Source organism: Leuresthes tenuis, unplaced genomic scaffold, assembly GCF_036924035.1.
Source record: "Leuresthes tenuis unplaced genomic scaffold, fLeuTen1.0.hap1 SCAF_22, whole genome shotgun sequence".
NCBI lineage: Eukaryota > Metazoa > Chordata > Actinopteri > Atheriniformes > Atherinopsidae > Leuresthes > Leuresthes tenuis.
The window spans coordinates 1202557-1227803 of record NW_027325376.1 but is presented as its reverse complement, the minus strand read 5'-3'; the positions used below and the strand labels follow the sequence as shown (position 1 = coordinate 1227803).

General features: G+C 45.4%; 1 protein-coding gene across 1 annotated transcript; it reads left to right on the top strand.

Moving 5' to 3' along the window:
* The first annotated feature begins 307 nt into the window (after positions 1-307).
* LOC140281948 (uncharacterized) lies at positions 308-7074 on the top strand. The gene is made up of 6 exons (XM_072376470.1): positions 308-1753; positions 2702-2797; positions 2875-3066; positions 3167-3262; positions 3339-3518; positions 5338-7074. Exons 1-6 carry the CDS (start codon positions 1607-1609, stop codon positions 6766-6768), a joined length of 2142 nt encoding a protein of 713 aa, XP_072232571.1. The 5' UTR covers positions 308-1606; the 3' UTR covers positions 6769-7074.
* The last annotated feature ends 18173 nt before the right edge of the window (positions 7075-25247 follow it).

Sequence of the window (25247 nt, the reverse complement as noted above, 5' to 3'; positions counted from 1 at the left end):
GGCGCCCCTTCACACCCCCTCGCCACACAGAACACTCACACTACACAAATATAATCGAAAGTCATTGTAACCTGATAACAGTAATCTGATTACAGTAATCTAAGTGTTCTTATTACAGTAATCTGATTACAGTAATCTAAGTATTCTTATTACAGTAGTCTGATTACAGTAATCTAAGTGTTCTTATTACAGTAATCAGATCAATGTAATCTGATTACAGTAATCAGATTGTTATAAATGTATCATTGAATTGTTATGAATGGGGGGGCAGTCCTACACACTGGTCTCCTCTGTTCACAGTCATTTACAGACTGTCCTTTAAAGACTTTAAAGCTCTCTGATTGGCTGAGCTCCACTGCACAAGAAGGGGCGCCAGAGCAATCGCAAAAATAATTTCGAGTTGACATTTTCTTTATTTAATGTACAAATCTTCCTCCTTCAGATAAGTTCAGAGCATCTCTGAGAAGAAAAAACAGAATAAACCAACGTTGTGTGTAAATGGTTCAAAGCTGTAGAAAACGGGTTATTTTGGACCTGTTTTCAGTAACTCTGCAGCTGATCTGCTCCTGGTTAGCGTCACTCGCCCTGAATCCAACCACCAGATGATGGAACCGGCTCTTTGGGTTCTGTCTCCAGCTCCTGTGGATCTGGCCTCATGTCGTTCCTCAGGAAGCTTCCAGATCAGCATTTCCACAGAAACAGAGGGGAAATGTCTGAAGTTTGGGGGCATTTCAAAGAAAAGAAAAGAGAAAAGAGAGTAAAAGCCAGTTAGCTTAGCACGATAGCACGACGTCAACGCTACAGCATGTCAGCAGAAAGCAGCCGGTCCACACATGGAGTCCACTGAGGGAACCAGGTGAGCATTTTAAGGGAAACCAACCGGCTTCTTTATGGGCCAGAACATAATCTGCTGGTTAAATGAAGGATAATAGAGTCAGAAACCCTTCATAATGCACATTAATAAGGCTCTTTATCAGGCGAAAACTGTCTCTCATCCCATTAATCGCTGGAATAATCAGCAGAATACTTGATTAGCCCTTTGCTCCGGTACGGTGGCTGAGAGGGCTCAGTCTGAACTGGTTTCCAGTCTGAGGTCGACCCTGATGAATGACCTCAGGAAGGAAAAGACAAAGAGAAAGTTCTGATTTTATCCAAAAGTTTCAGGAGATAATAAAGAGGCGAGACATGGAAATGAACAGGATGCAACTCTTTAACTTCTCTCTAAAGGTTTAAACGCAGTAAAACTTTCCTCCAGCAGCAGGTTCAGCGTCACCAGAGACGAACACTTTGTTAAACAGGAGGCTGTCAGGTCAGAGGTCAGAGGTCAGCGCACGTTTGGTGGTTTCTGTCATAAACAGCAGAGTCTCAGCCTCTGAGGAAGCATCTTCTCTGTGGTCAGAGACGCAGGAAGTCTGCACATCCGATAAAACGCCCCGAGGCTGATCTGAGGACAGCAGAGAGCCTCGTATCTGAAGAGTCAGCTGAGCTTTATCTGACTTCCTGCCTCAGCTGCTGTCACTCAAACACACTCACTGCCTCCTGAGCCTCACTTTCTTCATCTCTCTGCCAGACTCACAAACCTGAGCCTGTATCTGAGCCCGTCAGCATGCAGCTCCTCATCCTCCTCCTGGCCGCCGCCGCCGCCGCGGCCGCCGGGTGCCGCAGCGACAGGGACAAGGACCACCGGCCGAGGGAGAACTGCACGGCAGCCGGATTCAGCGACATCCCAGCGGGATTGGACCACAAGACGCAGGTAACAGCTGGTTCCAGCTGGTTCCAGCTCAGAGTTATACGTTCAGTTCACTGAGCAGCAGACAGTAAATGTTACAGGATCGTACCGGACAAACCTTCTCTGGGTTTAAAAGGTTCTGCAGAAGTCCGGCAGCATCTCTTATTCTTTTACTTATAACCTGGGTTTAAAAGGTTCTGCAGAAGTCCGGCAGCATCTCTTATTCTTTTACTTATAACCTGGGTTTAAAAGGTTCTGCAGAAGTCCGGCAGCATCTCTTATTCTTTTACTTATAACCTGGGTTTAAAAGGTTCTGTAGAAGTCCGGCAGCATCTCTTATTCTTTTACTTATAACCTGGGTTTAAAAGGTTCTGCAGAAGTCCGGCAGCATCTCTTATTCTTTTAAATATAACCTGGGTTTTAAAAGGTTTTAAAGCTGGAACCAGTGACCCGACACGGCTTTTTCCAGGCTGAAGATCGGTGGTTCGATCCCAAACGAAATGATCCAGAATAAAAAGTTAAATTATTAATTATTTATTAGCTGCTAATTTATCAGCAGGTGGATGAGTGTCGAAGGGTTTCTGAATGAGAGACTGAAACTAAAGCAGATAATTTTCCACACAACATGGAGGATAAAGACAGAAAAACACCGATCCAAAGAGGTTCTGAAGCCGAAGGTTTGACAAACTAATGTCTGCTGTCAGTTTTCTCCGTAAACGTCTTGTACTTCTGATCATTTCCGGAGAATATCTGAGCACTTATTTTAGTTTTGAAACTAACGTCAGGGTGAGCTCTCCCGGTTTTCTGAGATGGAAACTTGTTATCTGGGTCCTGCAGCGTTCTGACCCGGCTCACGCCGCCTCGCTGTGTGACTGGCAGGAGGCGACCGCAGCTGCGCCGCGAGCTTCCTGCAGCGATAAGAAGTCAGTGAAAGCACCACAGCGCTCAGTCTTCTGCTTTCTCTGGTCTTAGGTTCTGTTGTTCCCAAGCAACCTGTTCCCCGCCCTGTCCTGGACCTCCTTCCAGCGTTTTACAGAGATCTATGAGATCGACCTGACTGCCAACAAGGTAATGAAACGAATAGTTCGTCAGTTCAGTTAAACCTAGAGCCAGTCAGCCTCAGTGAAGCAGGTTCTGCCCTCCAGGTTCCAGAGGTGACCCCCAGCGGGACGCCGGTCCTGCCCAGCCTCCGAGTCCTCCGGCTGGGGTCCAACCGCCTGACCTCCCTCCCTGACGGCTCCTTCTCAGCGAGTCCTGGCCTGACTGAACTCTACCTGAGCAACAACGCCGTCGCCTCGCTGAGCGACAACACCTTCTCCGGGCTCAGCAAGCTGGAGGTCAGCAGCGCCCGTCTGTCCGTTAGGACCCTGAAAGCAGCTCAAATGGCCTGAAAAAGAAACTCTGAAGTGAAATGAAAGGTTTGTGTCCGTCCTACAGATCCTGGACCTGACGGCCAATCACATTGCAGTGCTTCCTGCTCTCATGCTCCACCCCCTGCCCGCCATAGCGACCCTCTACCTGGAGAGCAACAAGGTGGGAAAGGTGCAGCAGGAGTGAGGAGTGAGCAGTGAAGCATCCAAGCCTGACCCTGCAGCTCGTGTCTTCTCAGGTCAAACTGATGCCGGACGATTGGTTCAGCCAGAAGGAGGAGGTGCCATACCTCTACCTGTCGGACAACCCCTGGGCCTGCTCCTGTTCCCTGGACTACCTGCGCCGATACATCGATGATTACGACTACAACGTCTACGTCAGGGACGGTCTGGACATCAGGCTGACCCCAGAGAGTGTGGTGAGGAAAAAACTGGTGAACTTTGACCTCCAGTCCGTCCACAGCCTGTTTATTAAAGTGAGAAAGTTTGATTAAAGGAAAGATGAGAAGAAAAGAAACATTTTACACCTAAAATCTGACATCATCAACACTTTGATGTGGAGCAACAGCTCAGTCAGAGAAAAGTCTGGCTTATTAAATCCATCCATCATAATCACAGTGAATTAACAGGGTTTAACAGGACCAACTGTGAAAATCTACTCAGATTAAACACATTTTAGGTATTTATCTCATATTTAGCACATTTTCCTCTCATTTAAGAATAAAATAAACCTAAAAAAACACTGTTAACATGTAAAAAGGTCAAATATAACATTCAGATTTAGGTGTGACATCATTTATATTTGAGCTCAGTTTTCATCTTAAATGTGAGCAAAACATTTAAAATGTGTAACTTCTCAGTTAATTTTTTACATTTTTCACACTCTCTGCTCTTCTTTTCCTGATTCGACCTCATTGAATAAGAATTTAAATATGTCTCTGATCACAGAAGAAACTGCTCTGATCTCCTTATTATATGTGCTGCAGATATCTGTAACTCTACACTTCAGGTGGATATCCCTGAATTACAGATACTCAGATATCTGTAATGAAGTTTTGGTGAAAAGATGCAGATATCCATAATTATGTAGCTGAACTGTAGATTTCTGCAGTGACAAACACATGAAGGATATCTGTAACTCAGCTGTAACTAAATTATTTCACAGATATCTTCAGAATCAAAACTCCAACTATTCAAAATGTATTTAAAGACGTTGGAACCTACAAGTTAATTCTGGACAGTCAAACTCTATTAAATGTTAAAATGTCTTGAATACTCATCTGTAGCCTGGGTTCCTCGACCTTATGAAGGCATTTTAAGATGGATTATGGGTAATAAAGGTGCTGCAGCGCCCTCTGCTGGCAGGATTTATGCCTGCAAGGTCAAAATTAACTCAGTTCAGATATTTTTATTAATATTTTTATTTTTATACACTCTTTGCCACACACTCAGCCCAAGGTAACATCTGCTTTAGGAAGGCAGATGTTTTTGGCCACGTTTCCCTCCTTCCTGCACTTTCACTTTGGCCTCAGCTGTTTCCTCATCAGCCTTCGTTTGTCATCCTTAATTCATCCTTAATTCATCCTTAATTCATCCTTAATTCATCCTTAATTCATCCTTAATTCATCCTTTATGCCTCTGTTTAAGCGTCTGTATTAAGATGATAAAACTGTTGTTTTAATGCTTGGTTGAATGAAGAACTGATAACTAATAAATAATAAATGCAGCTTCCTGTTAACCCTGAAACTGTCGCTCGTTAAGCTAGCTGCCGTCTTGGTTTCTCTTTGTCTGCATCATTCAGTGACTGACGTTTCCTGCTGCTGTCGCAGATCTGATATTTGGCGCCTTGCTTCGTATTTGTGGAGAAACGTTTGGGTTTTATTACGTTTGGACGCCTTCTGTTCCTGATATGTATATATGAGCCTTAGTGAATGACAGGCTAATCTTTCCTCTCCTGATCAGGAAAAAACATGAAAACTGCTCATATATGGATATGGAGCTTGTGGATGTTCAGGTTTGCTGTGGAAAATGCTTTGAAACAGGTTTAAAATTTGGTTAATTTGAAATCAAACACATTTAGTTCATATTTAATCTGACTGACTTCCCTTCTTCATACTTCAAACCGGCTCCTTCTGGACTGACTGTAACGGGAATTTTACACAGATTACTTGTATTTTGGCTCTGATTGTTACATATTTAATTCTTAAAAACCCAATTGTGGCTTGTGTGTGTTCTCAGGTGTGCGACTCTCCACCTCTGCACAAAGGGAAACCTGTAATGACTCTGAAGGAGTCCGATCTGTGTTCCACAGATTCTGGTCCACCTGGAGACTTCTACCAGCCGCCGACCACAGCCTCAGCGACTGCTGCTGCAGCTGCTATCCCAGCTACTACCTCTGCTGCACCTGCTGCACCTGCTGCACCTGCTGCACCTGCTGCACCTGCTACACCTGCTACACCTGCTCTTACTTCTACTGCACCTACTGCACCTGCTACACCTGCTACACCTGCTACACCTGCTCTTACTTCTACTGCACAACCTGCTCCATTCACTAAAATGCACTTGGAGTACCACGAGGTGGTCACATGGTCCTGGTACCAAACCTTCACCAGTTTGTTTGAATGGTCCCACCATGGCTCTGAGGTGAAAACAGTCACAGAATCGGTTCTTCCTGCCGTCAGACCCTCCACTTACAGCCCGATAAAACATACAGTGACAAACAAACTGATTCCTTTAACTGTGACCTCGACAGCTCCACGACTCCAGACAGCCTCAACGACCGCCACAGCTGAGGCCGCCACAACGACTGAGGCCAAGTCGACCACCACGGCGCCCTCTTCAAAGCTGGTTATTAAGGACTGTGACGCCTGGGGGGGGCTCAGATCCGGCCATGTGGGAGCTGCAGGGCTGTTCTGTGTGTGGCTGCTCGCCGGCTGTCTGCTGCTGTGCCTGGCATCAGCACTTTGTGTTCTGGTGACCTTGGGGAAGCTGGTCATCTGGTACAGGAGGGTGTACAAACCACTGTGTGTGACTGTAGCAAAGGGGGGGACAGGCGAGGAGGGGGTGGTGCTGCTGATGCACAACAAGGTGAAAGAAAAGGGCGTGGCAGAAGGAGGAGTGATGGCGCTGTATCGCTCTGTTCTGTTTGTCCACACAGAGGGAGGAGAAGCAAAGGAAGGGCAGCAGGGAGGGGAAGGAAGAGAGGAAGGAGGAAGCAAAAGGGAGATTATTACTCTGAACCCGGTGGGAGGAGGAGTGACGAAAGAGGAAGAAGGAGAGGGAGAAGAGAGGGAGAAGAGAGGAGTGTACAGGAAGACTTTGTATCGTCTTTTAAGCAAAGAGGAAGAGATCGAGGGGTGGAGGGATGTGATGGAAGAGTGCTGGGTTTCATCTGAGGATGGAGGCAGAAAGAGAGTCGGGGCTGATAAAGAGCAGAGGGGGGGTGGAGAAGGAAGAAAGCGTTACAGCGTGATTCTGCGGGAGGAGAGGGAGGAGGCAGCGGGAGGCAGGGAGGAGCTGGACTGGGTGGTTGGAGGTTGGGAGGTGAAAAGAGGTGGACAGGAGGCAGGGGAGGAGCCAAGGAGCAGCTGGGGGGAGTGGCTCGCTCACTATTTACCCAGCATGCCTTGGGGAGTGACCACACCTCCTGAGGATGAGGCGGCTCAGTGATAATGATGGTTAAAGCTGATAAGTGCGTCCAGCAGGGATTACTGTCAGACCCACTGTTATTTACATTTATTTTCCAGCTCAGAACTGCAAAGTATGCTTTCATGCTGATGATACCACCTTTTTATTTGCAACACGAGCCTCTTTGTAAACCAGACACCAACCCACACATATGGATGCCTTTAAACGTTCCCAACCCCAAACAGAATTTACCGTATATCCTAATAATGCTTCAGCCAGGAGGCAGATAGTCCAGCAGAACCTGTGTTCAACATGCTGCTCAAACAATAAAAGTGCAACTGAAAAAAACTTGTTTTTTTGTCCTTGTTTTATCAAATATCAAACATGTGTTACTAAAGTTAAAAGAGAGGGCTGGATATAGCAGGCTGGAGGGGATAAGCAGAGCATGTGTTCATTTTGAATGCTCTGGGGTCCATTTACGAAGTCGTAGCAGTAAGATGAAGCCTCGCCGAGTCTCCCTTTCAATTTGTGTTGAAAGTGCAAACTTCAAACAGTAGAAACTGGTTCTGTGAGAACCTAAAACCAACTCTGAACTGGGCTGGTTTCCAATAATATCTCACGACTAGAATGGATTAAATAAAAGGCAGCTGTGGTTGTTTTATTGGTTCTTGAGCTCTTCATTTGCAGGGTTAATATGACCTGAATGAGATTTTCCACAGACAACTGACCACCATAATCACTGTGAGTTTGGACTTTAAAGACTCAGAACATTGTCTGCTTATGACCCTCAGTCTTAATCTACTGTAACATAACAGATAATCTTTGTTCAAACAGATGTCTGGATGACTTTGGTGCACACTCCCAGTTTTTAGATAAATAGTAAGTAGGAAAAACTTTAGGCTCCAGCTCAGCCTGAACTGTCCCAGGGCCTCTGCGGAACACACCAGAAAGTCTTGTATTTCCCTAAAAATAACGCTAAAAGATAATCTTGGAAAGCTTCTAGGCCCGATGATGTCAGCGTCACAGTTCAGGACCAACACAGGTCCACAGCAGAAGGAGGCAGTGCCAAGTGGTGAAGAAGCAGGAATAACACACAAAGGAAACTAAGGTGCATTTCCAGTGTGAATACGCAGGTTTCTTTTCAGTGACACTGAATGGACCAATGATTTCCCACACTGATCACAGTGATATGGCTTCTCTTTTGTGTGAACACGCTTGTGGCTTAAACGGCTTGATGAAGTTGGACATTTTTTCTCGCAGTATTTACACTTATTGGGTTTCTCTCCACTGTGAATTTTTTTATGCTACAAATATCCATTCAGAGAGCTGAAGACCTTCCTCCACAGATCACAGGAGAAGACCTTCTCTATGGTGTGAATGTTTCTATGAGCCTCTGAAGAACCTTGTTGGCTGAAACTCTTCCCACACTCCTCACAGCTGTATAGTTTCAGCCCAGTGAAACCATACAAATCCGTTCATGCACGCTGCAGACTGATGCTGAGATTAAAGGCTTCTCACAGTGTCTACACTGGTATGGCTTCTCTCCACACACAGGTGTATCCTCAGTGACGCTGAACCGGTGAGTGTTTTCTCCCACTCTGATCACAGTGACTGCTCTCCAGTGTGCATGAAAAGGTGACTCCTGAGATAGCATGACTGACTGAAAGCTTTACTGATCACAGCAAACTCCTTTCTCTCCATTATGAATTCTCTGATGAGCATTAAAGCTACCAGATAGTGAAAAAGTTTTCTTACATGTGTACGGTTTCTCTACAGACTCTTTGGAGCAGCTGCACTTTAACACTTTAACACACAAAAGCACAATAAATACACTTCAAATTCTGCTTTTCTGCAGTTTCATTACAGCCAAAATAAACTGGACACAAAGCAGTTTAGTAAGTTTGCCGAGGATCAGTGTGATTGCCAGAGATAGCAGCCATGAGCCAGCTTCAGCCCATCTGTGACGTCACTGCTGACGTAGTTTGCTGCGTCGACCACAAGCAGGTGAACAACAGTCGGCACATGTCGGGACATCGCTGCAAGAAGCTGCATGCAGGTGAGTCCAGAAAAGAATACATGCAGCGGTCAAACGTGCAGAAATGTCTCCAAAGTTCTCTGTGTCACTGGTTCGATTCCTGCACCTGGACACGTGCAGTCAGGACCTGCACCAAAGAGAAAGAAGTTCAAATAACCTGCTGCTGTTCACATTTAGCGTGTCCCGCTAATGCTAATGCTCATGCTAATGCTCATGCTAGTGCTCATGTTAATGCTCATGCTAATGCTCATGCTAGTTCTCATGCTCATGTTAATGCTCATGCTAATGCTCATGCTAATACTCATGCTAATGCTAATGCTCACGTTAATGCTCGTGCTAATGCTCATGCTAATGATCATGCTAATGCTCATGCTAATGATCATGCTAATGCTAATGCTAATGCCTTCCAAACCGTTGTACTGAAGCATTGCAACAACTCCAGAAACACAACCCCAGCAGTAGATTTCAGTAAGCCGGCCAGATGGACAAATAGAATGGAGCTTTATCCTTTTAGCTGTGTGTGAAACATACTTCTGGGCCCTTTTCTTCCTCTTTTCGAAGCTGTTTGGACTGTTTTTGACCATCTTGGTCTCGCCCGCGAGATTTGAGTTGGGCCCCAATTCAGCCCTCTAATGAGGAGCCAGTGTTTGGAATAGGTGTGATACGATGAAATGAAGGACTGCAGGCGGCTGAGTTTTGAACCAGTTATAATCTATAAAGAGTTTTATGTGGAAGACTAAAAAGAAGAGAATTACAATAATCTGAACGGGAAGTGACCGTTAACAAGAACTGCAGAGGACTGAGGAGTGAGACGATTGATATTAGAAGATGGAAATGGGCAGACCGAGTGATGTTATTGATATGGGAGGCTGTAAGGTTTAATTATGGGATGAAACCTTAGGGATGCAGAATGGCAGCGTCCACTGAGGTGAAAGAAAGAAACAAAAAGCCGGGAGTTTATAAAACAAGTATATAAAACTATGGCCACAACCATTCAGTGTGAGGAGCTACAGTTGTTCATGTAAATTATGGATAGATGGAGTTGGAGCAACTGTTCTTTCAAGAATTTTCTTAAATTAATGGAAGATTTGAGATTGGACAGAAATTATTCAGGTTATTGGAGTCTGACCCAAGTTTCTTGAGTATTGCGGTTAGAGCAGCTGTTTTTAGGGTGGAAGGAACAACACCAAGTGAATAAAGTCTGATGAGGGGGGGGGGGCTTTAACAAGGACAGAAGAGGGTCTAATTGACAGGTTGAAGATTTGGACGTTTGAATGAATTTCGTCATTAACTGAGGGTGAATACTGACAGTGAACGGGGGGGCTAATGGAATCAGGGATGAGCTGTTGGTGGATATATTCTCTGTTACAGATGTTTGTATTGAGAAAAGGGCCTTAAAGTTACCTTCATTTGAGCTAAATAAACCAGAATAATATGTGGATTTATGGCTTATAGTTTATAGATTGTTTAGAAGGTTATGAAGGAAATTGTTGTTGTAAGAGAGCCGGGATGGAAAACCTGCCAGCACTGGGAAGAAGAAGGATTGTCCTTATTGTTAAAAAGTATTATGTTTGGTGAGAGTGTGGAAAGGAGCATCAGGAAGAAATCCTTCTTAGGCTTCGGATAGAATATAGTATATATACATTTATATATACAGAATAGGTCCAGAGATATACATCAGCCTCAAAGGAGTAGGAACATGTCCTCCCCTTCAACAGGAATCACGAGGTTGAGTAAACAAACCCCGGAGGGAAAGCACCATTAAGTGAGTAAAAACCCCTTCATGTTGTTTTCAGAGTCTCAGATCAGTCAGACAGCTCCTGCTGACATGCTGTGGGCCTAAGAACGAGATCATTCCCCCACTGAGCCATCAAGCCTTAGTCCAGACTGAAGCTCCCTGAGAACTGAACTGTTCAGAAATGGGCTTCAGAGTGTAAATGTGACAAATCTGAGTTACTTTCCTGGATCCCTGTCAGCTTCTGGAAATAAGAACAGAAACAGTCTTTGGGAGGATATTGGGACACTTTCCTCAAACAGTGTAATAATGTATTAAAATGATTAAAGTTGATCATGTGACACTGACTCAGGTGAGATTTATGGGATATTGCACACAGTGGGTGTCGTTCTACATATATATATATCTTATATTTAATTTTTTTCCCTGAATTTTATCAAAAAAGCCACAAATATTTTGAACTTGTGGTCTTTAAAGAACCATCTTAAAGTTCTCAGGGATTTAAATAAAGTAATAACTTTAATGAAAGGTGAGTAGATGGTTAAAAACTGTCCAGAAAGGTTTTCAGGAGAAGAAGAAAAGTGGGTGTGGCTTAACAGGCTGCACGCCACAGCTGGATCTTATTGTATGTGCTGACAGTCGCAGACGGAGTCCATCAGTCTGAGGACCAGGACCTGAATGGAGCAGCGGAACCAGGACCCGAGGAACCAGGAACCAGGAACAGAACCGGCTCATCCTCTGGGTCCACCGGGCTGCAGGTCAGTGTGTTTTTCCAGTGTCAAAGTTTGTTTTTCCTCGTTAAAAACAGCAAAGTGTTTCCTGGTTTCATCTCTGAACAGCAGATACAGGCTGAATGATCTGCTGGAAGAAAATCAGTGGGCGGATTGTTGTGGTGGGACGTTTTCTGGCTCTCAGCCTTCAGATTTGAGAGGTCCAGGAGCTAATCTTCATTATATGTGTTTAAAGTCTTTGGGTTACATGAATGGAACCTGGTGGTGGCGATACTTCTGGGTCTTTAATGGTTAGATGACACGTTTGTAGAGCTCTACCTCAGTGTAAAGAGTTGTTTTAGAGAGAAACGAAGGCTGAGTTAATGCAGACTGTGTTCCCCTGATGGCTGCAGACCTCTGGGTTGTAAGCTGGTGTAAAGAATGTAATGTATTACAACCTCTGTAACTTTTATTCATTTAAACCAGTAATCATCAACCTTTTTCAGCCCACCCACTACATGGTGTTTAAGTGAACAACTTGGACAAGACTGTGCTTCCTTCTATCATTTAGAAATATTGTAGCACAAATTCCTTTTCAGAGTTTAATCATGCCAAAATATAATTTAGTAAAAGAGCAAAAAGCAAGAGTTTCCTGCTTAAAAACCTGAGCAGAACACTTTTAAGAGCACAGTGCTGATAGCTCAAAGCACTTATAAATGCACCCTCAGCATTGATCTGAGATATTGAGACCTGTGTGGCTCGGTCTGTCCTGTTCCAGTTAGAATATGTTGGTTAGCTTGGAGAAATCTTTTGTGTGAACTTTAAAAGGATCTAAGTCTTCTTCCTCTCTGTCATTGCAGACACATAGAGCCCAAGAGGGATCCAGATGGCACTGCTGTAAGCACTGTGGGAAGGTTTTCAAAAGATTATCACAGCTGAGGTATCATCAGAGGCTTCATACTGGAGAGAAACCTTACAGCTGTGGTCAGTGTGGGGCAGCTTTCATTACATCTTCCCGTCTTAAGAGACACCAACGTATTCACACAGGAGAGAAACCTTACAGCTGTGGTCAGTGTGGGGCAGCTTTTACTGCATTATCTAGTCTAAAGACACATCAATATAGTCACACTGGAGAGAAACCTTACGGCTGTGACCAGTGTGGGGCAGCTTTCACTGCATTATCTAGTGTAAAAAAACACCATTGTATTCATACTACAGAGAAATGATCGGTTCAAATCAACAACTTTTACACAGACAAGGAAACATTCACTTGGAGCAGCAACAGGAACTACTAATCAGTAGCCTTTCCTTTGTTCAGATTTACATTTTTCTTTGTGCATTACCACCTTCTCTTGTCAAGAGTTTTGTTCTGAATGTTCTGAACATGTTTGGAGAATGATTGAAAGCGCTTTATGATTTGTTGGGATTGTTTTAACTGTGGACAGATCTCGATACTCTGTATTTCATTAAAGGTCAGATGTCAACATTTCTCATGCTTTTCATGTTCTTGCTACACAGATATTTTTGAAGAAAATGTGTGTTTTGTTACGAGGGAAAGTTTACTCTTATCATCTTCCCCAAAGACCCAGAAATCTTTAATGCAGTCTGAAAAAGGTTTGGAATTGTTCCCTGTAATGTCCAGACAGCTTTATAATGCTCATGACTGAAGCTGGAAGTTAAGGCTGTTCCAACACTAAAAGGGCACGAGGCTCAGCTTCAAGTTGTGAGTGAAACTGTTTCAAATGTCTGTTGTGTAGGAATCAGATGTGTGATCGGATTTTAGTCCAAACGCCATGGCTACACTCAGTGAAAAGGCAGCTAAGCAGGCTAACGATCTTTTGAATTGATACATTTAACACGGTCCAACTGAATTTATCTGTTTGTTGCTTCTACAACTGCTCAGTTACTCACACAATCGGGTACTGAGCAGATTTACCAAACAGAGACATTCTGCTATAATCTCAGATGTCTCAGTCGTGCTGCTCACGTTGATGTTTTGAGTCCACAATTCTTCTTCTGCCCTGACAGCTACACAACTTACCCAGAACACCTGGTGGCAGAATGTGCACATGACACTCAAACGCTGATCATTTAAACCTGCTTCAGGCTGTTATTGTTCCATTTAGTTTTAAGCAGGACTGTCTTCCTGTATGCAGATGAAGTCACCTTCACTATGAAGGATGCAGAATACCTCCAGACTCCTCCAGTGCAACAGCTCCAGTGTGGTTAAATGGAGGTTTTCCTCTTTCTTTAACTGCAGAATTCCACCTTTATATAATTCTAGTTGAAACATTTTTATGAAATTAATCTCATATGTCACCTTTACTTATTTAGGAATTTAGATTGATGATACAAATTGGATGGAAGCTTTTGGCTCCGGATGAAATGTTTTGGGTTCAGGTGGAACCGAACCCGGTCAGCACCATTATTACAGAATTATTTGCATCTTTTTCAGATTTTCTCTGAAAACACAGATTTCTGAAACGTGTGTCTGAGCTGGTTTGGATACTGCTGGAAGGACCTCTGCTCTTAACTCTTTAACATCTGTAATGATGTGCAACCGTGGTAACGGGACAGTTTACAAAAGCTCAAGAAATGCCTGGAAATAGACCCCAAATCAGGATGAGTTGAAGAGGACACGTCTAGGTGCAGAGCAGGATTAAAATGGAGGAAAAGGAGGAAGTTGAAAGCATTTCTTCCACTGATAATCAGAGGAAATGTGAGATCTCTGGTGGATAAAATGGACGAGCTCGGAGCCCTGATGAGGACACAGCAGGAATATCAGGCAGAGACCTGGCTGCAGGAACAACTCTAACAGCTCTCTGCTCAGCTTTAAGACTATCCGGGCAGACAGAGACTGCAGACAGAGCGCTAACAGTAAAGGAGGAGGATCACAGAGCTGGTTAACAACAGATGGTGGAATCCTGGACCTGGCTGCAGGAACAACTCTAACAGCTCTCTGTTCAGCTTTAAGACTATCTGGGCAGACAGAGACTGCAGACAGAGCGCTAACAGTAAAGGAGGAGGATCACAGAGCTGGTTAACAACAGATGGTGGAATCCTGGACCTGGCTGCAGGAACAACTCTAACAGCTCTCTGCTCAGCTTTAAGACTATCCGGGCAGACAGAGACTGCAGACAGAGCGCTAACAGTAAAGGAGGAGGATCACAGAGCTGGTTAACAACAGATGGTGGAATCCTGGACCTGGCTGCAGGAACAACTCTAACAGCTCTCTGCTCAGCTTTAAGACTATCCGGGCAGACAGAGACTGCAGACAGAGCGCTAACAGTAAAGGAGGAGGATCACAGAGCTGGTTAACAACAGATGGTGGAATCCTGGACCTGGCTGCAGGAACAACTCTAACAGCTCTCTGCTCAGCTTTAAGACTATCCGGGCAGACAGAGACTGCAGACAGAGCGCTAACAGTAAAGGAGGAGGATCACAGAGCTGGTTAACAACAGATGGTGGAATCCTGGACCTGGCTGCAGGAACAGCTCTAACAGCTCTCTGCTCAGCTTTAAGACTATACGGGCAGACAGAGACTGCAGACAGAGCGCTAAAAGTAAAGGAGGAGGATCACAGAGCTGGTTAACAACAGATGGTGGAATCCTGGACCTGGCTGCAGGAACAACTCTAACAGCTCTCTGCTCAGCTTTAAGACTATCCGGGCAGACAGAGACTGCAGACAGAGCGCTAACAGTAAAGGAGGAGGATCACAGAGCTGGTTAACAACAGATGGTGGAATCCTGGACCTGGCTGCAGGAACAACTCTAACAGCTCTCTGCTCAGCTTTAAGACTATCCGGGCAGACAGAGACTGCAGACAGAGCGCTAACAGTAAAGGAGGAGGATCACAGAGCTGGTTAACAACAGATGGTGGAATCCTGGACCTGGCTGCAGGAACAACTCTAACAGCTCTCTGTTCAGCTTTAAGACTATCTGGGCAGACAGAGACTGCAGACAGAGCGCTAACAGTAAAGGAGGAGGATCACAGAGCTGGTTAACAACAGATGGTGGAATCCTGGACCTGGCTGCAGGAACAACTCTAACAGCTCTCTGCTCAGCTTTAAGACTATCCGGGCAGACAGAGACTGCAGACAGAGCGCTAAAAGTAAAGGAGGAGGATCACAGAGCTGGTTAACAACAGATGGTGGAATCCTGGACCTGGCTGCAGGAACAACTCTAACAGCTCTCTGCTCAGCTTTAAGACTATCCGGGCAGACAGAGACTGCAGACAGAGCGCTAACAGTAAAGGAGGAGGATCACAGAGCTGGTTAACAACAGATGGTGGAATCCTGGACCTGGCTGCAGGAACAACTCTAACAGCTCTCTGCTCAGCTTTAAGACTATCCGGGCAGACAGAGACTGCAGACAGAGCGCTAACAGTAAAGGAGGAGGATCACAGAGCTGGTTAACAACAGATGGTGGAATCCTGGACCTGGCTGCAGGAACAACTCTAACAGCTCTCTGTTCAGCTTTAAGACTATCTGGGCAGACAGAGACTGCAGACAGAGCGCTAACAGTAAAGGAGGAGGATTACAGAGCTGGTTAACAACAGATGGTGGAATCCTGGACCTGGCTGCAGGAACAACTCTAACAGCTCTCTGCTCAGCTTTAAGACTATCCGGGCAGACAGAGACTGCAGACAGAGCGCTAACAGTAAAGGAGGAGGATCACAGAGCTGGTTAACAACAGATGGTGGAATCCTGGACCTGGCTGCAGGAACAACTCTAACAGCTCTCTGCTCAGCTTTAAGACTATCCGGGCAGACAGAGACTGCAGACAGAGCGCTAACAGTAAAGGAGGAGGATCACAGAGCTGGTTAACAACAGATGGTGGAATCCTGGACCTGGCTGCAGGAACAACTCTAACAGCTCTCTGCTCAGCTTTAAGACTATCCGGGCAGACAGAGACTGCAGACAGAGCGCTAACAGTCTTTAATAACATTTTTTTAATAATCAAAACTGCAGGGAAATAATTTACCTTCAGGATTAATGAGTACTTTTGAGTTGAATTCAACTGACCACATTTACGAAACAGATTTTGTTTGATTAATTTAAATTTTGATTAAAAGTTTAGCATAAAAGCAGAGTCACGTCGTTAATTATAAAGTTTCACGTCTCATGGCCTCCCACCGAGATACTGTGAGGTGTGGCTGTGGTGCAGCTTTGAGTTTCTTTCTGAGGGGCAGAAACTCGGTTCATAAAAGTGTTTTACCTTTTGTCAGGGTGAGGCCACGTCCCAGCCTGGAGCCCTGAGGCGCCCCTGAGTGTGTTGGACTCTTTCCCCTCACCATCCTGGACACATGCCTGAAGTCTCTGAAGGACAATGTCTCCATTTCTAACATTCAGTCACAAAACAAAAGAAACTCCTTAAGGCTAAAATAACTTTAATGATCTGTGGAGGTCTGCTCGGGGCCCAAATGCGAATTATTCCTTTCAACGGAGGCATTCCTCATCAACTGTGACAAACAGGCATTTGTAAAGTCATTAATAAAGATGTAGGAGGATCTCCGGGTAGGAAGGAGCAGGAGCAACGAGGGCAAAAGGTGATGGAACAGAGTCGGTGACCTCCAGGTGAACTCTGAGTGATGGCAGAGCATCTCACAATGTTTTCTTGTCCAGTTACATTCCACAGCACATGATAACCATCCTTTAACCATCTACAAACAACCTGCTGACGTTTCTGTAGATTTACACACTTTGCCTGAGTATTGATAAGCCACTTGTCTTCTGCCACACCTGCTGCTGTCACACAGGTGTTGTGTCCTGAGGAAATTCACCCTGTTCCCATCGGGTGGCTCCAGCGTGACTCCACCTCCTCTGCTGCAGGGAGGAGGTGGAGGAGGTGGTGGTGGAGGTGGAGTATAAAGAGGCAGATGGAGAAGGACAGACACAGCGGCGTCCTCCTCACCGAGATCAGTCCAACATCTGCTCAGAACAGCAACCCCCTCCATCAGAGGGTAAGATCCAGAACAGCACCCCCTCCATCAGAGGGTAAGATCCAGAACAGCACCCCCTCCAACAGAGGGTAAGATCCAGAACAGCACCCCCTCCAACAGAGGGTAAGATCCAGAACAGCACCTCCTCCATCAGAGGGTAAGATCCAGAACAGCACCTCCTCCATCAGAGGGTAAGATCCAGAACAGCACCTCCTCCATCAGAGGGTAAGATCCAGAACAGCACCTCCTCCATCAGAGGGTAAGATCCAGAACAGCACCCCCTCCATCAGAGGGTAAGATCCAGAACAGCACCTCCTCCATCAGAGGGTAAGATCCAGAACAGCACCTCCTCCATCAGACCACTGATTTTAAACTGCTGCCATTAGTGTTTAAAGCTTTATCAGTCTGTCTCAGCACAGCTTTTCACTGACCTGAACTCATCACTGCGAGTGCTGAGAGGGAACAGCTGAGGTCAGCTGAGGTCAGACGGCTGAAAGTCTGTCAGCTTAAAGTTCCTGCTTCCTTCCAGCACTGCTGTAGTTATTTAAAACATTTAAAGGTTGAACTTCACTGAGCTGAATCCAACACATCAGCCATGTGGCTGGTGTTAAATGGATGAATAACGTCAGAGAGTCTTCGTCCTCGCTCTGATTATCTGAGCTGAAGCAAACTTTGGTTCCTCCGTTTGGGAAACAATCACAGACTGTAGGAGGATCAGATCTCTGATTCACAGACTGTAGGAGGATCAGATCTCTGATTTACAGACTGTAGGAGGATCAGATCTCTGATTCACAGACTGTAGGAGGATCAGATCTCTGATTCACAGACTGTAGGAGGATCAGATCTCTGATTCACAGACTGTAGGAGGATCAGATCTCTGATTTACAGACTGTAGGAGGATCAGATCTCTGATTCACAGACTGTAGGAGGATCAGATCTCTGATTTACAGACTGTAGGAGGATCAGATCTCTGATTTACAGACTGTAGGAGGATCAGATCTCTGATTTACAGACTGTAGGAGGATCAGATCTCTGATTTACAGACTGTAGGAGGATCAGATCTCTGATTTACAGACTGTAGGAGGATCAGATCTCTGATTTACAGACTGTAGGAGGATCAGATCTCTGATTCACAGACTGTAGGAGGATCAGATCTCTGATTTACAGACTGTAGGAGGATCAGATCTCTGATTTACAGACTGTAGGAGGATCAGATCTCTGATTTACAGACTGTAGGAGGATCAGATCTCTGATTCACAGACTGTAGGAGGATCAGATCTCTGATTTACAGACTGTAGGAGGGTCAGATCTCTGATTTACAGACTGTAGGAGGATCAGATCTCTGATTCACAGACTGTAGGAGGATCAGATCTCTGATTCACAGACTGTAGGAGGATCAGATCTCTGATTCACAGACTGTAGGAGGATCAGATCTCTGATTCACAGACTGTAGGAGGATCAGATCTCTGATTCACAGACTGTAGGAGGATCAGATCTCTGATTCACAGACTGTAGGAGGATCAGATCTCTGATTCACAGACTGTAGGAGGATCAGATCTCTGATTCACAGACTGTAGGAGGATCATATCTCTGATTTACAGACTGTAGGAGGATCAGATCTCTGATTTACAGACTGTAGGAGGATCAGATCTCTGATTTACAGACTGTAGGAGGATCAGATCTCTGATTTACAGACTGTAGGAGGATCAGATCTCTGATTTACAGACTGTAGGAGGATCTCTGCCTCTCTGCTGATTCACAGACTATTACAGACTCGCCGTTTTTAGGTCACACTTCAGATGTTTTTGGGGTAACTTGAACATCTGTGTGATTATTGTCCTGATATTCTGATATTCTACATGTGCTGCCTTCACGCTTTCTGACAGTGGAGCATCGGGCTTTACCTGAAACGGTGTGACTCTTCTTCTGTTGTTTATTAAATGATGAGCCACAAACACATCGGCTCATCTCAGAGGTTAACGTCTGCTTAAAGAAAGCCTGAAAATCAAAACATTCACAGCTTTGGTGAGTTTTAAATCGCTTTCAGATCTATTTCTACATTATTTATTGGCAACAACTCGTTGTTGTTGTCCTAGTTTCGTCCAAATTACTGTGCCGGGCGTAGACGCCGCCGTGCCATTTGAAGCGTGTTTGAGCTCCGCCCCGTCAGTGCAGCGCTGATGTCATCATTACTGACTCTGACTTTCTGTCCAATCAAACATTTCCACCTGTGTCCTCCAGCCTCCAGCATGCTCCGCCCCCTGCTCTACCTGTCTGCCCTCGTCACTCTGGCAGGTGAGTTCACACCCATCAGTGTCCCGAAAGACCAGAACCAAGCCCTCGCTGTCTGATGATGTCACAGCAGAAGACCTATCGTCCCTCAGCTCACACGTCTCCGTGTCCTCAGGTGCTCGGCAGACGTTTACGGCTTCCTCAGAGTTCGACATCAGCTCGTGTCCCGTCACATTTTATGGACAGGAGTATGAACAAGTCTATGTGAGTCAGATGAGATCTGCTTGGTCTCCACAGTGTGAGCTCTGAGAGGCCGAAGCTGTTGTTTGACTCGCCGTCTTTGGTCTGAACAGGTGAACTTCACCGGGGAAAACTTTGTGGTTTGTTTCACTCATTTCTCCAACGCTGAACCCCAGAACGACTGCCTGGTGGGGACTCCACCCGACTCAGAGAAGGCCGGATTTGAGATATTTCCACGTTTAGCCATCCTGGAAAAGCTCGTCCTGAACAACGTGCCGACCATCGGGACCAGAATGGAGTGCTTTGTTGGACTTTCTTTGGAACAGAACGGGGCCTATGTGAGTACAGTGAAATACAACCAAGTTATCCTCACAAACAGAAAACAGTTTAAGTACTGTCACTTCTCTAAAATGGAGGTCCGAACACTCTTCACAGGCAACCTTGGCTCTGATCAAGTTTGGGACGCAGTCAGCCGTGTACGTTTACTCTCCTGGTGTCGGCACAGTGGTGAGTGATGATGGGACACTTTGACCTGTTAGAAAAGGACAGCAAGTTAAAAGTGACGGTTATCGGGAAATAAAGGATGATGTGGAGGCCAGAATCCGCTGATCTGCAGCCATAATTCAGATTATTATGACTATGATAAGATAAGATGGAGGGGAGTTTAAAGGAGGGCCAGTTAGGTGCATGATGAGGTTATAACTTTACATTTTCTGTGACGGCTGGAGCTCACTGATTCAAGAGTAGACACTTTGTGTTTATAGGTAATCGCACTTCCTCAGGGTTCAGTTACACGCTCTAAATATACCACCATATAGTTCTGAGTTAGACCAGAATATCCAGTGGATCATATCCCTCCTTTCTGAGGTCTCTAGGTCTGAGGTGTAAAGCTTTAAATGGTTTCACCTCAGATCTTCTGCTACGTTTAGGTTTAGGGATCATATCCCTCCTTCCTGAGGTCTCTACACTGGCTTCCTGTCCATCAGACCGTTGGTTTTAAACTGCTGCCGTTAGACTTTAAAGCTTTAAATGGTTTCACCTCAGATCTTCTGCTACGTTTAGGTTTAGGGATCATATCCCTCCTTTCTGAGGTCTCTACACTGGCTTCCTGTCCATCAGACCGTTGGTTTTAAACTGCTGCCGTTAGTCTTTAAAGCTTTAAATGGTTTCACCTCAGATCTTCTGCTACGTTTAGGTTTAGGGATCATATCCCTCCTTCCTGAGGTCTCTACACTGGCTTCCTGTCCATCAGACCGTTGGTTTTAAACTGCTGCCGTTAGTCTTTAAAGCTTTAAATGGTTTCACCTCAAATCTTCTGCTACGTTTAGGTTTAGGGATCATATCCCTCCTTTCTGAGGTCTCTACACTGGCTTCCTGTCCATCAGACCATTGGTTTTAAACTGCTGCTGTTATACTTTAAAGCTTTAAATGGTTTCACCTCAGATCTTCTGCTACGTTTAGGTTTAGGGATCATATCCCTCCTTTCTGAGGTCTCTAGGTCTGAGGTGTAAAGCTTTAAATGGTTTCACCTCAGATCTTCTGCTACGTTTAGGTTTAGGGATCATATCCCTGTGTCATCATTACTGACTCTGACTTTCTGTCCAATCAAACATTTCCACCTGTGTCCTCCAGCCTCCAGCATGCTCCGCCCCCTGCTCTACCTGTCTGCCCTCGTCACTCTGGCAGGTGAGTTCACACCCATCAGTGTCCCGAAAGACCAGAACCAAGCCCTCGCTGTCTGATGATGTCACAGCAGAAGACCTATCGACCTATCCCTGTGACCCTCTGTTCAGCTTTAAGACTATCTGGGCAGACAGAGACTGCAGACAGAGCGCTAACAGTAAAGGAGGAGGATCACAGAGCTGGTTAACAACAGATGGTGGAATCCTGGACCTGGCTGCAGGAACAACTCTAACAGCTCTCTGCTCAGCTTTAAGACTATCCGGGCAGACAGAGACTGCAGACAGAGCGCTAAAAGTAAAGGAGGAGGATCACAGAGCTGGTTAACAACAGATGGTGGAATCCTGGACCTGGCTGCAGGAACAACTCTAACAGCTCTCTGCTCAGCTTTAAGACTATCCGGGCAGACAGAGACTGCAGACAGAGCGCTAACAGTAAAGGAGGAGGATCACAGAGCTGGTTAACAACAGATGGTGGAATCCTGGACCTGGCTGCAGGAACAACTCTAACAGCTCTCTGCTCAGCTTTAAGACTATCCGGGCAGACAGAGACTGCAGACAGAGCGCTAACAGTAAAGGAGGAGGATCACAGAGCTGGTTAACAACAGATGGTGGAATCCTGGACCTGGCTGCAGGAACAACTCTAACAGCTCTCTGCTCAGCTTTAAGACTATCCGGGCAGACAGAGACTGCAGACAGAGCGCTAACAGTCTTTAATAACATTTTTTTAATAATTAAAACTGCAGGGAAATAATTTACCTTCAGGATTAATGAGTACTTTTGAGTTGAATTCAACTGACCACATTTACGAAACAGATTTTGTTTGATTAATTTAAATTTTGATTAAAAGTTTAGCATAAAAGCAGAGTCACGTCGTTAATTATAAAGTTTCACGTCTCATGGCCTCCCACCGAGATACTGTGAGGTGTGGCTGTGGTGCAGCTTTGAGTTTCTTTCTGAGGGGCAGAAACTCGGTTCATAAAAGTGTTTTACCTTTTGTCAGGGTGAGGCCTCGTCCCAGCCTGGAGCCCTGAGGCGCCCCTGAGTGTGTTGGACTCTTTCCCCTCACCATCCTGGACACATGCCTGAAGTCTCTGAAGGATAATGTCTCCATTTCTAACATTCAGTCACAAAACAAAAGAAACTCCTTAAGGCTAAAATAACTTTAATGATCTGTGGAGGTCTGCTCGGGGCCCAAATGCGAATTATTCCTTTCAACGGAGGCATTCCTCATCAACTGTGACAAACAGGCATTTGTAAAGTCATTAATAAAGATGTAGGAGGATCTCCGGGTAGGAAGGAGCAGGAGCAACGAGGGCAAAAGGTGATGGAACAGAGTCGGTGACCTCCAGGTGAACTCTGAGTGATGGCAGAGCATCTCACAATGTTTTCTTGTCCAGTTACATTCCACAGCACATGATAACCATCCTTTAACCATCTACAAACAACCTGCTGACGTTTCTGTAGATTTACACACTTTGCCTGAGTATTGATAAGCCACTTGTCTTCTGCCACACCTGCTGCTGTCACACAGGTGTTGTGTCCTGAGGAAATTCACCCTGTTCCCATCGGGTGGCTCCAGCGTGACTCCACCTCCTCTGCTGCAGGGAGGATGAAGGTATAAAGAGGCAGATGGAGAAGGACAGACACAGCGGCGTCCTCCTCACCGAGATCAGTCCAACATCTGCTCAGAACAGCAACCTGCACCTCCTCCATCAGAGGGTAAGATCCAGAACAGCACCTCCTCCATCAGAGGGTAAGATCCAGAACAGCACCTCCTCCATCAGAGGGTAAGATCCAGAACAGCACCTCCTCCATCAGAGGGTAAGATCCAGAACAGCACCTCCTCCATCAGAGGGTAAGATCCAGAACAGCACCTCCTCCATCAGAGGGTAAGATCCAGAACAGCACCCCCTCCATCAGAGGGTAAGATCCAGAACAGCACCCCCTCCATCAGAGGGTAAGATCCAGAACAGCACCCCCTCCATCAGAGGGTAAGATCCAGAACAGCACCTCCTCCATCAGAGGGTAAGATCCAGAACAGCACCTCCTCCATCAGACCACTGATTTTAAACTGCTGCCATTAGTGTTTAAAGCTTTATCAGTCTGTCTCAGCACAGCTTTTCACTGACCTGAACTCATCACTGCGAGTGCTGAGAGGGAACAGCTGAGGTCAGCTGAGGTCAGACGGCTGAAAGTCTGTCAGCTTAAAGTTCCTGCTTCCTTCCAGCACTGCTGTAGTTATTTAAAACATTTAAAGGTTGAACTTCACTGAGCTGAATCCAACACATCAGCCATGTGGCTGGTGTTAAATGGATGAATAACGTCAGAGAGTCTTCGTCCTCGCTCTGATTATCTGAGCTGAAGCAAACTTTGGTTCCTCCGTTTGGGAAACAATCACAGACTGTAGGAGGATCAGATCTCTGATTCACAGACTGTAGGAGGATCAGATCTCTGATTTACAGACTGTAGGAGGATCAGATCTCTGATTCACAGACTGTAGGAGGATCAGATCTCTGATTCACAGACTGTAGGAGGATCAGATCTCTGATTCACAGACTGTAGGAGGATCAGATCTCTGATTTACAGACTGTAGGAGGATCAGATCTCTGATTCACAGACTGTAGGAGGATCAGATCTCTGATTTACAGACTGTAGGAGGATCAGATCTCTGATTTACAGACTGTAGGAGGATCAGATCTCTGATTTACAGACTGTAGGAGGATCAGATCTCTGATTTACAGACTGTAGGAGGATCAGATCTCTGATTTACAGACTGTAGGAGGATCAGATCTCTGATTTACAGACTGTAGGAGGATCAGATCTCTGATTCACAGACTGTAGGAGGATCAGATCTCTGATTTACAGACTGTAGGAGGATCAGATCTCTGATTTACAGACTGTAGGAGGATCAGATCTCTGATTTACAGACTGTAGGAGGATCAGATCTCTGATTCACAGACTGTAGGAGGATCAGATCTCTGATTTACAGACTGTAGGAGGGTCAGATCTCTGATTTACAGACTGTAGGAGGATCAGATCTCTGATTCACAGACTGTAGGAGGATCAGATCTCTGATTCACAGACTGTAGGAGGATCAGATCTCTGATTCACAGACTGTAGGAGGATCAGATCTCTGATTCACAGACTGTAGGAGGATCAGATCTCTGATTCACAGACTGTAGGAGGATCAGATCTCTGATTCACAGACTGTAGGAGGATCAGATCTCTGATTCACAGACTGTAGGAGGATCAGATCTCTGATTCACAGACTGTAGGAGGATCATATCTCTGATTTACAGACTGTAGGAGGATCAGATCTCTGATTTACAGACTGTAGGAGGATCAGATCTCTGATTTACAGACTGTAGGAGGATCAGATCTCTGATTTACAGACTGTAGGAGGATCAGATCTCTGATTTACAGACTGTAGGAGGATCTCTGCCTCTCTGCTGATTCACAGACTATTACAGACTCGCCGTTTTTAGGTCACACTTCAGATGTTTTTGGGGTAACTTGAACATCTGTGTGATTATTGTCCTGATATTCTGATATTCTACATGTGCTGCCTTCACGCTTTCTGACAGTGGAGCATCGGGCTTTACCTGAAACGGTGTGACTCTTCTTCTGTTGTTTATTAAATGATGAGCCACAAACACATCGGCTCATCTCAGAGGTTAACGTCTGCTTAAAGAAAGCCTGAAAATCAAAACATTCACAGCTTTGGTGAGTTTTAAATCGCTTTCAGATCTATTTCTACATTATTTATTGGCAACAACTCGTTGTTGTTGTCCTAGTTTCGTCCAAATTACTGTGCCGGGCGTAGACGCCGCCGTGCCATTTGAAGCGTGTTTGAGCTCCGCCCCGTCAGTGCAGCGCTGATGTCATCATTACTGACTCTGACTTTCTGTCCAATCAAACATTTCCACCTGTGTCCTCCAGCCTCCAGC